The sequence below is a fragment of the Podarcis raffonei genome, chromosome 3 (assembly GCF_027172205.1).
Source record: "Podarcis raffonei isolate rPodRaf1 chromosome 3, rPodRaf1.pri, whole genome shotgun sequence".
Classification (NCBI taxonomy): Eukaryota; Metazoa; Chordata; class Lepidosauria; order Squamata; family Lacertidae; genus Podarcis; species Podarcis raffonei.
Window position 1 is genome coordinate 113,720,517 of NC_070604.1, and position 15,894 is coordinate 113,736,410.

Here is a 15,894-nt window from a genome sequence, read left to right on the forward strand (position 1 = left end):
TAGCCCATGGCTCAATCTGTGAATCAGAGGTTAGAATGGAAAAAAACGAGTGTTTGCCCTGGGCAGAAACAATGCGCCTTGCAGGAAAATGTTCATCAAAGTTGTTTTGTTATTTATTTTATGGTGATGGTCTTTGGCTCTGGATTTCTAAATGATTTTGTAGCTGAAATGTAGAAATTCAATGCCAAGAACGGCAAATGTCTTCAAAATGTTGTACCATTCTCTGCCAAGAAATATTTCAAACTGAAAGGAGGGTGAATGTGACCATTCCTCTTTATTAGTTAAGTCTGGCTTGTATAAAAGTTAGTGTGCTGGACAAGGGCTAGGGTTACCCAGGTTTAAATTTTCCGTAGGGATGGAGGGTTTTTAATAATAATAATAATAATAATAATAATAATAATAATAATAATGGTTTGGTTTGTATTTTAATGGAAAGTTTCCTAATTGGCACTAAACAGTGTTCAAAGTTAAAGTCATATTTACTTTGGAATTCACACTTTTCGGAATTTTGCAAGGCATCTTTCCAGTATGTGTACAAAATGTTTTTCTTAGCGGGGAGAGAGCTCATAAAAAAAAAATCAACATTAAAAGTAGCATTATATATACACACAGCTTTATTTCGGCCCATAGACCGCATTATATAATATGTGCATTTAAAAGTATGGTAGCTGGTAGCTCGGTTTCCCACAATGCAGTGCTCCATTGGGTGGCATTGTGGGAAATGTAGATGAAGGCTCCCACAAGCTGTGACTGCCATCACTACCAGGGTAACATCTGAGATGACCCATCCAGAGGATTCTTTGCCACAACCCTCTCACACCTTGAGCTGTCCTAAACGGCAACATGGAGACAAAATTTCCAAATTGAGCCCTGCTTAGGACTAAAAAGGAGGTGGAGAAAAAGGCTGACTCCTTCCATAAGAACCCAGGATTAAAAATACCTAATTACATAGTGATGTATAATTACTGGCAGTGTCTGCAAAGTGTGCGCGTTCAGAGGAGGAGTAAACTGCACCTGTTGGCTGGGGTATAAAAATAACTGTTTTGACTAGAAAAGAGATAAATCTGGATGGAAGGGGAGGATGTAATTCTGAATGTAATTTGGTTAGCAAAGGATAAAGCTTACAAGTGCTAAGGCTTCATTTAGCAATCATCAGAAGCACATACTTGGCTCCGAGTTCCAGTGAATTAACAACAGCGCTACACACACACACACACAGAGAGAGAGAGAGAGAGAGAACGTTTTGTTCCAGAAAGAAATGAGCAAATCAAATGGTCACAGACTTGTAATGACTGATGAGAGAGAAATAAGCTGGTTAAGATGTGGCAAAGGTAAAAGTGGGCTGTTGTGTACATTTTGGGAGGAGGGAAGAAATGTGATTGAGAAAACGTTTTAAGCCCCGCTGATTCACCAGAGGCAAACTGCTTAAAAAATGCTTCCTTATTTGGTATGAATTTGCACCTTCGCAGCACTTCAACTTCTGCAAAGTGCTTTCTCTTCTACTATACCCATTCTACAGACAGGAATTTGAGGCTGAGAGATCCTGAATAACCCAAGTGACCACAGACCTCCCACATCACAGCTTGGCCCTCAGTATGTAGGAGGATCATCACAGCTGGCTGCAGGATGTCTGTACAAAACCCAGTTCAAACACAGACTCAATATCTGGCTTTGCGATATCCGTTCTTTCATTTCTCCCAACTAACTTCTCAAGGGCTGAAATGGCGCCATTATGATTCCAAGGTTGCATCGCTCATTGCAACGATGTGCATTTATATCTTTCCCTTCTTATGTATTTTCTTCCTCTTATACGTTGTCCTATGCACTCCTAGGCATTATGAGGAGAGACTGGATCAGGATTGGGGAGAAATCTGATTCGATTTGCATTTAAGGGGAGGCCTACCTATTTTGCACTTGCCAGAACAATATGAGAGCCAAAACACGGATTCTCAGAATTTTGCAGTGCAGTGCTCCAGCAGAATAAGTGTTCAAAAATGTGTCTTATCGGGGGAGAGTGTGGCTAAAAATGCACAGGTTAGTGAAAATGATGGGCATGAAAGCCGGAATGACACTGTTATGTACTGAGTTGAATAGGATCCAAAATGCAGCAGTCTGATTGGTCCTAGAACAATAGGATCCAATATGCAGCAGTCTGACTGGTCCTAGAACAATAGGATTCAGAATGCAGCAGTCTGATTGGTCCTAGAACAATAGGATTCAGAATGCAGCAGTCTGATAGGTCCTAGAACAATAGGATTCAGAATGCAGCAGTCTGATTGGTCCTAGAACAATGCAGCAGTATGATTGGTCTGCAGGAGCCACCCAATCCGGCTCCAGATGGAAGTGAATCCACAACCTGATTGGCCTACAGGAGAATTCCGGAATTAGCCAATCACGTGCAGCCCATTGTGTAAATAATGTATATAAAGCAGATACTTTGAGGGGACTTTCATTCCTCCTCACCACTATGAGCTGAATAAAGAGCATGAAATCCACTCTCGACTCTGAGTATATTTCAGACACATATAGGAATTCTATTGGCAGTGAGTTTCACTGGGCAAGTCGCCACACCAAAGGCTCAGTCTCTGTAAAGGCTGACTGAAATCAGGCCTGGGGAGGACCACTCACATGGCCCCATCAGGAGATCAAGGTGGAGCGTGAGGAATAAGGTGGTCCTGTTGGTATTTTGGGCTCAAGTTGTTTAGGGCTTTTTGAATGAACATGAGATCCTTGAACCTTTCGCAGAGGCAAGCTGACTACCAGCACTCCTCTTCCCCAAAAGAAGTAACATGTTGCTAGTTAGTAGTTTTTTCTAACATCACACGGCCATTTGCAAAAGGGCTTTGCAATACGTAGCCGCGTCACGAGGACACGCCATCGACAACAGCAGTTTTCAGTTTCAACCATTAGTTTAAAACCAACAGCAGCTTAAGAAAACAAAACAAAACACCAGTCACACACAGCACATTTACCTGGGACAAAAACAACTTTGGCGTTCTCTTAAAAGCTAGCGGTAATGAGGCCCTATGAACTTTGGGGCGTTCCAAAGGCACTAAAAAGGTTTGGTCCTCAGTATCCACCCATCTTGGGACGCGGGTGGCCCTGTGGGTTAAACCACAGAGCCTAGGACTTGCCGATCAGAAGGTTGCCGGTTCGAATCCCCGCGCCGGGGTGAGCTCCCATTGCTCAGTCCCTGCTCCTGCCAACCTAGCAGTTCAAAAGCACGTCAAAGTGCAAGTAGATAAATAGGTACCGCTCCAGCAGGAAGGTAAATGGCGTTTCTGTGCGCTGCTCTGGTTTGCCAGAAGCGGCTTAGTCATGCCAGCCACATGACCCGGAAGTTGTACGCCGGCTCCCTCAGCCAATAAAGTGAGATGAGGACCGCAACCCCAGAGTTGGTCACGACTGGACCTAATGGTCAGGGGTCCCTTTACCTTTTTATCCACCCATCTTAACAGCATGTGTTTGGTATCACCTCTCTCGCTGGAGAAGGGCCATAACTCAGTGTTACAGCATCTCCTCAGCTTCAGTCCCCAACATCTTCAGGTAGGGTTGGGAGAGACTCCTGCCTGAAACCTTGCTTCCAATACAGTGTTGACAATACTGCAGGTGGTCCAAGCACTGGTCTGACTTGACAGAAGATCTATGTTCCCTTGTCTCTGTCTTGAGTCAGCACCATTGTGGGCAACTACAGCGACGGCCAATTAGCACACATTGGAGAGCTTTGCTACTATTGCTGCCGCCACCCGTACTCTTCTAGTAAGCCAACTCACTTGCCTCTCTCCACATCTGGTCGTTAAAAAGAGGAGCGTGGAGTGACTGTCCACCTGTATGGGGGACACCAGAAACCTGGAGCAGGTACCCGATGTGCACCTGGTCTCCAAACTGTCAGCCCACCTGATTGTGCTGAGTGGATTTCCTTCCGTGAAAACTTACTGATGGTGTGCGCTGATTTCTCTGAGTTGTCCTAGGCTCACTCATCGCTTTCTGTGATGACTCTTAGCGCATCAGAGTGCATGAAACCTCAGCTCACCTCTTTCCCTGCTGTCCCACAGCCCTATTTTTAGCCTGTTTACCGCACACTGTATATTAATCACTTCTGACAAACCACAATAGATTTGCCATCTCGGTCTTTCGCAATTCACACGCAGTCCCGGTGCGTGCGCATATTGAAATCTCCGGCGAGCTGCAGAATGGGAAGGAGCGAAACCTCGCACGCTGCCATTCATTTTTATTTCATAGGTTGCCTGGCAGGTGAGGTGATCTGGATATAATAGAGCTGCCACCTCAGCAGCAAAAACAAGCCTGCCAACTCCTGTTGAGCTCACGGCTTTGCTGTAGCCACACGCCTGCTCTGAAATCCAACAATTGCCCTAGGGAAGGTGTAGTACATCTGCTTGGCATGTAGAAGGTCTCCGGTTCAGTCTCCAGCATCTCCAGGTAGGCCTGGGGAAGACTCCTGTCTGAAGTCCTCAGGAGCTGCTGCCAGTCAGTGTGGGGAATATTGGCCTAGATGAACCTTTACGGCAGCTGACTATATTCCTATGAAACATATATTTCGATTCCATATTTTAGAGAGATTGTTGTTATCATCATCATCAATGTTAACTTGAAAAGGCAGTTTACAGAGCTTAAAAGAACCACCTGCAGAGACATGAACAGCAGTGATAAAATGGTAGGTTTTATGTATTTATTTTTAAATAAAACCCAAACCCATCAATTTCACTAATGTATAAGTAGCAGGAACAGATACATAAATAAATAGCTCAGGAGGTGTTCAGGAATTATCCACAAGGGCTAACGCAGGCCGCTCATTCTACAGAGTTAGCCTTCAAAATGTTTCCAGGATTAAAGTCCTGATATTAAATAACTGAACTATATGGAACTTGGGGAGACCCAAATTCTCAATCTGCCCATTCTCCCCTAACTTCAACAATGCCCGCTAATAGAAAAGCTGGGCTTTGAAAGAACTGAGGCTGTCTAAGGTGTTGCCTCTAGATCACTGAAGAACTCAGAATTGTTTTCTGTTAAGGCACAGCAGTGGAGGATTTAAACCCCCCCCCCAAAAAAAACCCTAGCAAGTTTTATTTAAGATTTTTTTAAAATCCTACATTGCTCTGCTTTAATTACAGAAAAGCTGCTCTTTGCCAACCCTGCAGGCTGCATTCTAGACAGCCTCGCGTTGAGAGGCCAGCAAAGCCTTTTGGAGGACAAAAACAAACATCAGAAAGAAAGACCAGTATGAAGTTGTACATATTTCAAAAAACGAGTAACTAAGAATTCGATGTACCCTATAATGAATGAATGAATGTGTGTGTGTGTGTGTGCTGTGGCAGTTCATAACATAAAATGCCTTACTCAGCTGTCTCTTAATTATTTTAAGCTAAGAAAGAGACAACAATTTCTTCTATTATGGAGAAAAGTGAATCCCTTTTACTTTCTGCACAAAAACAACCCCTGGACCAATTTATCTGCAATTTGGCAGGCTTAATCTATATGCGAGGTGCTCCTGTGCCTGTAAATTTCAGCCACTCTGGCCAAAGTCGGAGAAGGTCTAGCTATTTTTAATTCCCCATTACAGTGAATGGGAGAACAGATTCACTCCTCCTTTTACACAGAATGGCTCAGAATCTGAAACACAGCTCAAAGCAGAGAGTTCACAGGGTGATTCAGAAACAGATTGGATGTGTGTGTTTTTTAAGACACATATGCAAAGTGGATCTGGGAGCATGTGTGTCCCTCTAGTTTTTAGCATGTGAATCTGAGCATGGACCCCTCATGCCTCTGGATCACCCAGGGCGAGAAATGTGACTTCCAAACTGGGCATTGAGACGAGTAGTTTAGATCCTGCATAGACAGAGGGGGGAAATGAGTCGACAGTACCCAAACTTTGAAGGCTTAGATGGCTTCAAGCTGCAGCCGACACTTGGAAATATAAATCCAGAGAGCGCGACAGAACAGAATGCTTTTACCATATATCTTAGAGTAATTGCATAGGTGCTGTTCGGAAGACACCCAGCCAGAAATCACCTGTCGGTGACTAATTCTGATTTCGGGTGTGCCAAAGTAGACGTGTGTGTATAATCAGAGTTCTTTTCTTTTGTCTTTTTTTAATTTTAGAATCAACCTTGTCCTATGTTAGGCAGCTGGAAGCAAGAGTAAGACAGCTGGAGGAGGAAAATCGCATGCTGCCCCAGGTGGGTGATTTCCTATTGCTAGGTACACTAGCTCAGGTCCCTAGCTAGAATATTGGCACAGGCTCCTTTTGTTGGTGTTTGACCCCATCATGCTGCGTATCAAAGCCTTGGTTGAGCGGTTGAGCTTGAATGAATCTGAATACGTTTCATGAGACAGGTAGCCAATTTACTTGTCACCAGGGTTCACTGGGGTCAGCATCCCAAGCAACAACAGGAACAGGGGCTCCAAGTTCATCAAGGAGGAAGCCTTGAGGCTGATGAGGAGCCGGAGGTAGATGCTGTAGCCAAAGCAGACCAAAAAGGTCTTAAGTGACAGGTTCAGGGTGGACAGAAAAGTCTGAGAAGGATCTCAGCTTGCAGGTCCTAAGACTGATACTTTATAGAACTAGGTGGCACTCTGTGGGGTCCCTGGGTCACCTGACCAGTGCTGAGTCAGGTGGTATGGCTTGCAGTATAGCTGACATCATGTCTCTGGGTAACCCAGTACGGTCCACAGGGGAGAAGGAACTTGCGCCCAATTGGTAGGAGTCCTGATTTAAAAACTCATGTTGAATGATGGTTTCCTGTAATAGTGAACTCAGGTGTAGTGAAGGGTGCCGGCAGAATTGGAGCCAACATGACAAGTCTTAAGCAAGACCCTTCCTTCTGCTGCAACAAAGCTACCCCCCTGGAAATGGATTGCAATGGAGACCTCCCATTGAGCCACAGTGCACAGTTGCATTATGGAATGTGCCACCACCATATGTAGCGATGCCACCAATGTAGACAAGCAAACTCATAGAGGATGAGGTCATGGATGCTGGTTGTGGAGGTCGCAACAGACTTCTGCGATGGAGCTCTCCCCTCCTCTCTGCTTTCCTGCAGTATCTCATGCTTCCTCAAGATCTGCTTCAGAGAATTGGAGGACCTCCTGGATCAGCTTTTGAGAGTCTGCCCAGAGGGAAAGGGGAAGTCCCATTGCACCAGTGGCACTCCATGCATGCTGTGTGGGACACAAGCCAAGATAGTATCAGAGGCTCTGGAGGCAGTTTCTGGAGAACAACAGTGAGAGAGGGGGATTGTCTTCAAGTTCTGCTGGTGGACTTCCATAGGCATCTTGTTGACCACTGTGAGAACAGGGATCTGTTCTGGATGATCCTTTAGTTCAATCCAGCAGGCTTCTTCTTACGCTTTCACTGTCCCTTCTGTAATAACCCTTCCGGTTGTTTAGTGCAGTGACTCATTCCTGTCTACCCTTTGGTACCCCTCTGATCACATCTGTGAAGAATGGACCTCCTTCCTTTGTAAAAGTGGACTTAGCAGCACGGTGCTTGGTTCCTCTGTGGGTGATTTCTCCCACGCTGGTATAAGGGAATGAGAGAAGCCTTTCCACCCACGTGGTAACAACCAGATGATGTGGGCAGCAGCAGGGCCACTGCTGCATGCAGATGACTTAACACATTCCCTTACTTGTGTGAGATCCACAGCCAAGAGAACAGCAAGTAAATATGCCAGGGGTGTTTGTCTGTCATATTCTTGAGGCGGTTGTGAAATGGTGGCAGCGGTAGTCCTTTTGAAGTGCAGCTTTCAGCACTTTGTGAGCTGAGCTAGTCTTGGTTTTAAGCACAAATCTCTCTTTCAAGAAAGCCGAAACCTCCCGTTCCAGCAATCAAATGCGCTCACATCCTTTTGTTTTAATTTCTCATTAATGAACACCGTCAAGCACATGCGCTTGGGGTGTTCCAAATTAAATGCTTTCTCACGCTTTATCTTTGCCCTCCTCCCCCTTCCCCAAATGTTGCTACTTCGCCAGCAAAATCTCACTGGAGGCTCAAACCTGTGTTGTGGAATGAATTTTTGATTAAAAGAAGTCTAAAGTTACAAACGGCCGGCTTCAAGCGTTCATGGATTTGTCGGTCTTCTTTTCTGTCTTCTTTCTAATCATATTCTATGGAGAGCTTTGGACGTTGGAGGATGTCTTCCAAAACCCCATTGCAGTAATCCAAATTTCAGCTGTCACGGCACAAATAATTAGCACGGTTCTGGAGCTTTCACGTCTAAGCTTTTTCAGGTGGGATTGGAGGGTGGGGAAAAGTGGAAGAAGAAACTCAAAATTTCCAGAAACAGTTTAAAGTTAAAAAACAAACAAATCAGAGGCAGTAAAGGTGGGAATGGTAGTAATAATAATAATAATAATAATAATAATAATAATAATAATTTATTATTTATACCCCGCCCATCTGGCTGGGCCTCCCCAGCCACTCTGGGCGGCTTCCATAAAAACCAAAAATACAGTAAAATATCACACGTTAAAAACTTCCCTGAACAGGGCTGCCTTAAGATGTCTTCTGAATGTCAGGTAGTTGTTTATCGCTTTGACATCTGCTGGAAGGGCGTTCCACAGGGCGGGCGCCACTACCGAGAAGGCCCTCTGCCTGGTTCCCTGTAGCTTTGCTTCTCGCAATGAGTGAACCGCCAGAAGGCCCTCAGCGCTGGACCTCAGCATCCGGGCAGAATGATGGGGGTGGAGACGCTCCTTCAGGTATATTGGACCGAGGCCGTTTAGGGCTTTAAAGGTCAGCACCAACACTTTGAATTGTGCTCGGAAACGTAGTGTTCCCTATACGGCCTGGGACCCTCGTACCTACAGGACCGCCTCTCCTGGTATGCCCCAAGGTGGACCTTATGGTCTGTAAATAATAACAGCTTAGAGATCCTGGGCCTCGGGGATATTAGGCTGGCCTCGACCAGGGCCATGACCTTTTCGATCTTGGCCCCGGCCTGGTGGAATACTCTGTCAGAAGAGATCAAGGCCCTGCGGTATTTGACATCTTTCCGCAGGGCCTGCAAGACGGAGTTGTTCCGCCAGGCCTTTGGTCAGGGCGCAGCCTGACTCCCCTTCTCTTTTTGTATAAGAACTAATATGAAAGAGGCCTCCCAGCATTTTCACAGGCCCATATATTTGATGTTAGCCGCCCTGAGCCCAGTTTCGGCCGGGGAGGGCAGGATACCAATAAATAATAATAATAATAATAATAATAATAATAATAATAATAATAATTAGCACTAAACTTCTTTTTAGAGGAAATTTCCTGACCTCTGCAGTTGGTGGCTAGCTGGCCTGCCATGTTATCATATTATTGTAGGAGGCGTCGATCAGAATTTATTTTGAACCACCAATTTGAGTGCAAATGATCCCCAGGTCTGCAAAACAAAAGGATGTAAAACGAGGAACATTCCTTCTGATGTAGCTTACAGTTCACTTTAAGCTAAAAAGTTCATACAAAGGTTAAGCAGACCCAGGCTAGAAACATGTGAGGAATGAGCTGTGAGTGAACTAAACCCACCTGACCCGTTGAACATGCGAGAATCTTGGCAAGGAAGCTAGATATCCTCGCATGCTAGCTCAGGGTCAGGTCAGTGTCACCCACGAAAGCTGTAAATATGTGAGCTAGGGAAGTATGTTATCTCTTGGCAAAGGATCTAAGAGGAATGATGGAAGCCATGCCAAAAAACTGGCATCATATACTTGCAGCATGTGCATCTTGTGTCATAAATCATATCAGAACGGTTGTTTTAATTGCTCCTACATCATATATGGCTTCTCTCTTGACCAATAAGAAATTTCCATGTCTTCCCGGTGAAGGAGGAGGGAGAGTGACTACAGGCTATAAAAGCCTGGACCAAGTTGTTTACTGGGTCTCAGTCCGCTTGGATTGGGGACCATAACTTAAGTTATGAAATAAAGGTGATTTCCCTTGAACTCTTATTTGTCTGTTGTTTATCAGAATATCCTTGCTTACTTCGTTATTACAGTGATACCTCTGGTTACGTACTTAATTTGTTCCGGAGGTCCGTTCCTAACCTGAAATTGTTTTTAACCTGAAGCACCACTTTAGCTAATGGGGCCTCCTGCCGCTGCCATGCCACCTCTGCACGATTTCTGTTCTCAACCTGAAGCAAAGTTCTTAACCCGAGGTACTATTTCTGGGTTAGCGGAGTCTGTAACCTGAAGCCTATGTAACCTGAAGCGTCTGTAACCCGAGCTACCACTGTATTACATCAACATTGGTGAATTGTTAACCTCCTTCTAAATGTACCATTGGACAATGACCGACTGACAGTTGAGCCACTGCTGCGTACAAACAAGTGGAAGGAGAGGGGTGAGCCGGCTGGACAGTTGGTGCAGTGCAGAAGCCCAACCCATCTCTCCTGCCAGTACATTTGCAGCTTGCATATCTTGCAGCCAGTGTGGTGTAGTGGTTAAGAGCGGTAGACTCGCAATCTGGTGAACCGGGTTCGCTTCCCCGCTCCTCCACATGCAGCTGCTGGGTGACCTTGGGCTAGTCACACTTCTCTGAAGTCTCTCAGCCTCACTCGCCTCACAGAGTGTTTGTTGTGGGGGAGGAAGGAAAAGGAGATTGTTAGCCGCTTTGAGACTCCTTAAAGGTAAAGGGACCCCTGAACATAAGGTCCAGTCGTGGCCGACTCTGGGGTTGCGGTGCTCATCTCGCTTTATTGGCCGAGGGAGCCAGCGTACAGCTTACGGGTCATGTGGCCAGCATGACTAAGCCGCTTCTGGCGAACCAGAGCAGCGCACGGAAATGCTGTTTACCTTCCCACCAGAGCGGTACCTATTTATCTACTTGCACTTTGACGTGCTTTCGAACTGCTAGGTTGGCAGGAGCAGGGACCGAGCAACGGGAGCTCACCCCGTTGCAGGGATTCGAACCGCCAACCTTCTGATTGGCGAGCCCTAGGCTCTGTGGTTTAACCCACAGTGCCACCCGCGTCCCATCTTGAGACTGCTTAGGGTAGTGATAAAGCGGGATATCAAATCCAAACTCTCCTCCTCCTCTTCTTCTTCTTCTTCATCTTCTTCACTAGGGCAGTTCGTAAAAAAACTTTTTTTTGGGAAAATGCCTACTCCAAAGGTCTTATCTTACTACTCTATGGATTATATAGCTATATTTGAAATTTCATGTGTATCAGTTAATATCTTCACCCTGCTCCACTGAAAAGCATTGGGTGTTCAGTAGCGCGGTTCATAAAAAAACTTTTTTAAAAATTAAAAAAATGCCTGCTCCAAATGTCTTATCTTACTACACTAAGGATTATATAGCTACAGCTGAAATTTCATGCATATCAGTTCATACCTTGACCCTCCTCCATGAAAACAGCAGTTTACTTGGCCATTTTCCTATGTCGTGAAGGCTGGAATTTCAAGTCAGTGGAGCAGGGTCAAGATATTAACTGATATAGCTATATAATCCCTAGTGTAGTAAGATGCCTTTGAAGCAGGCATTTTTTTAAAAAAAGTTTTTTATGCACCACCTTACTCCCCACTGCATTGCCTCTCTCCCTCTCCTTCCCACTAAGTGGAAGCATCCGTTGGGGGGGCAGGTGAAGTGCTTCTGCACACCTTGCTGTCCTCTGCTGTGTTCAATGCATCGGTTGGAAAGATGCTGTGCATTATTTCAGATGCATTGCTGGGGAAAAGATGGTGCCACTCCTCCCAGACCTACACCTGTTCTAGAACCTCTTGACAAAGATTGATGTTCCTGGGTAGCAGCTCCTGAGATACCTACTGCTAAATCCAACAGGATAACAAGAACAACAAAAACAGCAGCAGCAGCAACAACATTTTATTTATACCCCGCCCATCCGACTGGGCTTCCCCAGCCACTCTGGGCAGCTTCCAACAAAATATTAAAATACAGTAATGCATTAAACATTAAAAGCTTCCCTAAACAGGACTGCCTTCAGATGTCTTCTAAAAGTCTGGTACAGCCGTACCTCGGGTTACAGATGCTTCAGGTTACAGCCGCTTCAGGTTACAGGCTCCACTAACCCAGAAATAGTACCTTGGGTTAAGAACTTTGCTTCAGGATGAGAACAGAAATCATGCAGCAGCAGCAGCAGGAGGCCCCATTAGCTAAAGTGGCGCTTCAGGTTAAGAACAGTTTCAGGTTAAGAACGGACCTCTGGAACGTATTAAGTTTTAACCTGAGGTACCACTGTAGTTGTTTTTCTCTTTGACATCTGGTGGTAGGGAATTCCACAGTGCGGGTGCCACTACAGAGAAGGCCCTCTGCCTGGTTCCCTGTAACTTGGCTTCTTGCAGTGAGGGAACTGCCAAAAGGCCCTCGGCGCTGGACCTCAGTGTCCGGGCAAAACGATGGGGGTGGAGACGCTCCTTCAGATATACTGGAAGAGTCAGCAATCTCTGTTTGAACTTGTATTGAAGGCTTTTCTCGGATGGCATTGCAGGAAGTGTGAATGATGGGCCTGAACTGCCAGCACTCAGGCATCAAAGATGGGCCCTGCTGGGGCCATGGCAGCTGCCAGTGGATGCTGGGTGTTGGTGCCAGCCCTGGTCGCAGCCTGCACCATACATGGGGCGGGAAAAAGTGTGGGCAAGCTGCCCCAGTTGGAGCTTTGTTCTGAATGTGTGAACCAGCACGAAGTATCACAGCGTTTAGTGATTTTGTAGGTTTTCCATTTGGCCAGGCGGTGAGTTAATGAACGCTGCTGCTCCCAGTTGGCCTGAGACTGGACAGGATCCAAGCTGCTTCTATGACCGTAGATGGCAGTTTTGGAGCAAGGAAGTAGACTCTGCTCAAGAATCGCAGCAGGCTGCTGGATCCTTGTCCCACAGATCATGTCAAAAATGAATTGGCTGGCTGCACAAAGGCATGTGTGTATCATCACTTTATGGCAGCACTCACCGAAGCGCATAGCTATGCGAGCCGGCTGGGTGGAAATAAAGTTTGGAAGACCTAGAAATATAGTACAACCTGCGTTCAGAGAAGCCAGAAATGTGCTTTGCAGGAGTTGCCCACAAAGGGCATCTTGAAAATGTCATGCATGACATAAAGCAGTTTCTCTGCAATCATCAGAGGCCTGGTACCAGTTTTCTGTTTTGGTGTGGTAATCACAGGTTGATTCCTGCGCTTTTTGTGCCTGTATAAAAAGTTCCTAGTGGTCACATGGGGGAAAAGATGCTGATTTGACAGCACACTGTATAGAACATTCCTAAACATTCTAGTTGCTGATGGGACACAGCTGTCGGGATGTTTGCAGTTTTGTTTCTGTGAGGAAAGAGAAAGTTGGCAGTTGTGACTCAGAGTAAAGCCTCACCTGTACCCTAGGGACAGAAGTAACTTTGTGGGATTAGACTGGGAGCGGGTGGCGATGTAGGGATGCGGGTGGCGCAGTGGGTTAAACCACTTGCCGATCAGAAGGTCATTGGTTCAAATCCCCATGACGGGGTGAGCTCTCGTTGCTCGGTCCCTGCTCCTGCCAACCTAGCAATTCGAAAGCACATCAAAGTGCACGTAGATAAATAGGTATTGCTCCAGCGGGAAGGTAAACAGCGTTTCCATGCGCTGCTCTCGTTCGTCAGAAGCGGCTTAGTCATGCTGGCCACATGACCCGGAAGCTGTACGCCGGCTCCCTCAGCCAATAAAGCGAGATGAGCACCGCAACCCCAGAGTCGGTCACGACTGGACCTAATAGTCAGGGGTCCCTTTACCTTTACCATAAGATCAAGTTGTAAGAACCTGGAACATTAGGGGAGAAGGAGCCTAGAAACAGAAGGAAGAGTACAGCCACAAAACAAGGGCCACTGTGTTTATGTGTGGTTATATACAGGCAGTGACCGTTTTGTGGGGGGATTACATTCTGGACCCCTGTGCGCATCGCTGGGGATAATTCTAGACTAATAGACTAGCAGAAATTGCGGCGATATTTGAGGAATTAATGTTTTCTCTGGTCCAACTGGAAGGGATGTTACTAATAAAGATGAACAAATTTGCCAATTCTCAATTTGTCATTTTTGATTTAATATTATATTTCTAATCTGATCAGTTATCAAAATTTGTAAACGTTTTAGTACGCATTTGACTGAAATACACATAGTATGCATAGTATTGTGAGCAGTTTCCCCTAATGTAATGGGTGGTATTCAGTGCCTGTTCTACTCAAGAAGACCCTTTGAAGTTAATGGACTTGATGAACATGAACTTAGGTTCATTAATTTCTATGAGTCTACTTTGAGTAGGACTTAGTTGAATACAGCCCAATATATTATGCAAGCTATTTTAACTAATATATGTGTTTTAATGCACACTTCCCCCTAATATGCATGTTTTCCTGTACCTTTTTTCTTGTTAGAGAACTGCACAATTTGGAGAAGAGTGTATTGTTAATTGGGTCAGTTCACGATCAAATGTGAACTGAATCGAATATCTCCTCCACTGCTAGTTATCAGTGCAGCAAGAGATTGACTTTTTCTGTTGAACTGGCTCTATTTCTTCTAATAGATAAAAACCAGAAGCCTGCTAATGGCATTCTTAAAATAATAATAATAATCATCATCTGGTAGTGTAATTTGCCTTAAAGTGTCACCTTTTAATAGAACAATACGGCAGCGAACGCTATTGCCAGGACAACACTATCTGAACAAAACAGATGGATTCCACCTTTGTTGCCAGAAGTGTACAAGCAAATGTACAAGAGCTGGAGGAATTGAATCCTCAACTTCCATGGCAACGCGGCAGAAGTCGGACAAAGACGAGGCAGAATGCGCTTATGCAGAGGTTAGGCAATGAATCAGAAAAGAGGGGAATAATATCTTTGTGGATGATATTTGCAGCGGTGGTGTCAAAGATGGCGGAAATATACTTCATAATTACTTCTGAGCAGGGCGAGTTATTGCATATCCCACTTCTTTTCCCATTATTGGTTTTGGTATATAAATAGGCTTCTTGGACATAGCCGGCCCTGTCATTAGGCAGAGTGAGGAAGCTGCCTCTGGTGGCAGAAGCTGGAGGGTGGGAAGCAGACGTGAGGTGTTGTGTATGCTGTGTGTGGCCTGCCCTGTATGCCCAACGCCAACCGAGCCTTCTGCAAAGAAGGGTGTTGGCCCATCGGCAGTGCTGAAGTAGAATCTTGGCTGTCAGTCCGATCAATTTATGTCCATGGAATGGGAGTGGGTGCCATCTTGTATTCTGCCTCATGCAACGAAATGTCTTGGGATGGCCCTCTTTTTGATGGGGCCCAGAAAACAGAAATAAGCAAGCAAAGACAGCAGAGTCTTTCACTGGGTTGCTGCTTCAGAGCCTAATCAACCCCACAGTATGGAAGGAAGGTTATATGTGATGGAAGAAACATAGATGCTCTGCATCTAGCTTAGTATTGCTGACACTGTCTGGCAGCATCTCTTTGGGGTTTCAGGCTAGGCATTCCCAGTCCTACCTGGAGATGCTGGGATGGAACCAGGGACCTTTGACATGCAATGAATGAATGAGCAGGCGCCCTTCCCCAAAGTTTGATGCAGTCGTTGTAAGTTGGGCAGTTGGGAATGGGTGCTCTTGTCAGTGGAGAACAGCCTCACTCTTCCAAACAGCCTTCTGCGTCCCAGAGGTATGCAGGAGCTGAGATGGACGGAGGGGTGGTGGAGACGGAGAACAGCAGCCTGCAGAGTTGAAACTGCTCTGACATACGTGGCTCTCATTCCCTTTGCCCTCAGCTCTTTGTACCGTGCAACATTATTTAACACAGTTGCAGCCTTCTGTCTGGCAGGTCAGTTAGTTTTGATGGATGAAACGTTGATTAAAAATCTGGCCAGCAAGTTCTGTCTGCCTTTCTCTTTGGTCAAGAGACTGGTTGTTAGTTCAGATTTCTCTTCTCCCTCCTTTACACCTCCTTGGCTGAT

The 15,894-nt window shown here is 45.6% G+C and overlaps 1 protein-coding gene across 7 annotated transcripts in view; it reads left to right on the top strand.

Annotated features, from left to right (window-relative positions):
* Positions 1 to 15,894, top strand: part of CCDC85A (coiled-coil domain containing 85A) — a 144,755-nt gene that overhangs the window by 100,182 nt on the left and 28,679 nt on the right. For 5 of the 7 annotated variants that reach the window (XR_008329775.1, XR_008329774.1, XM_053383678.1 and 2 more), the window contains one exon: positions 6,121 to 6,197. The exons of the other annotated variants lie outside the window; for them this stretch is intronic. Coding sequence is in view for 3 of the 5 variants with exons in the window: in XM_053383678.1 (XP_053239653.1) it covers positions 6,121 to 6,197 (77 nt within the window). In the remaining 2 variants the exon portion in view is untranslated. The remainder of the gene's footprint in view (positions 1 to 6,120; positions 6,198 to 15,894) is intronic. 7 annotated transcript variants of the gene reach the window in all.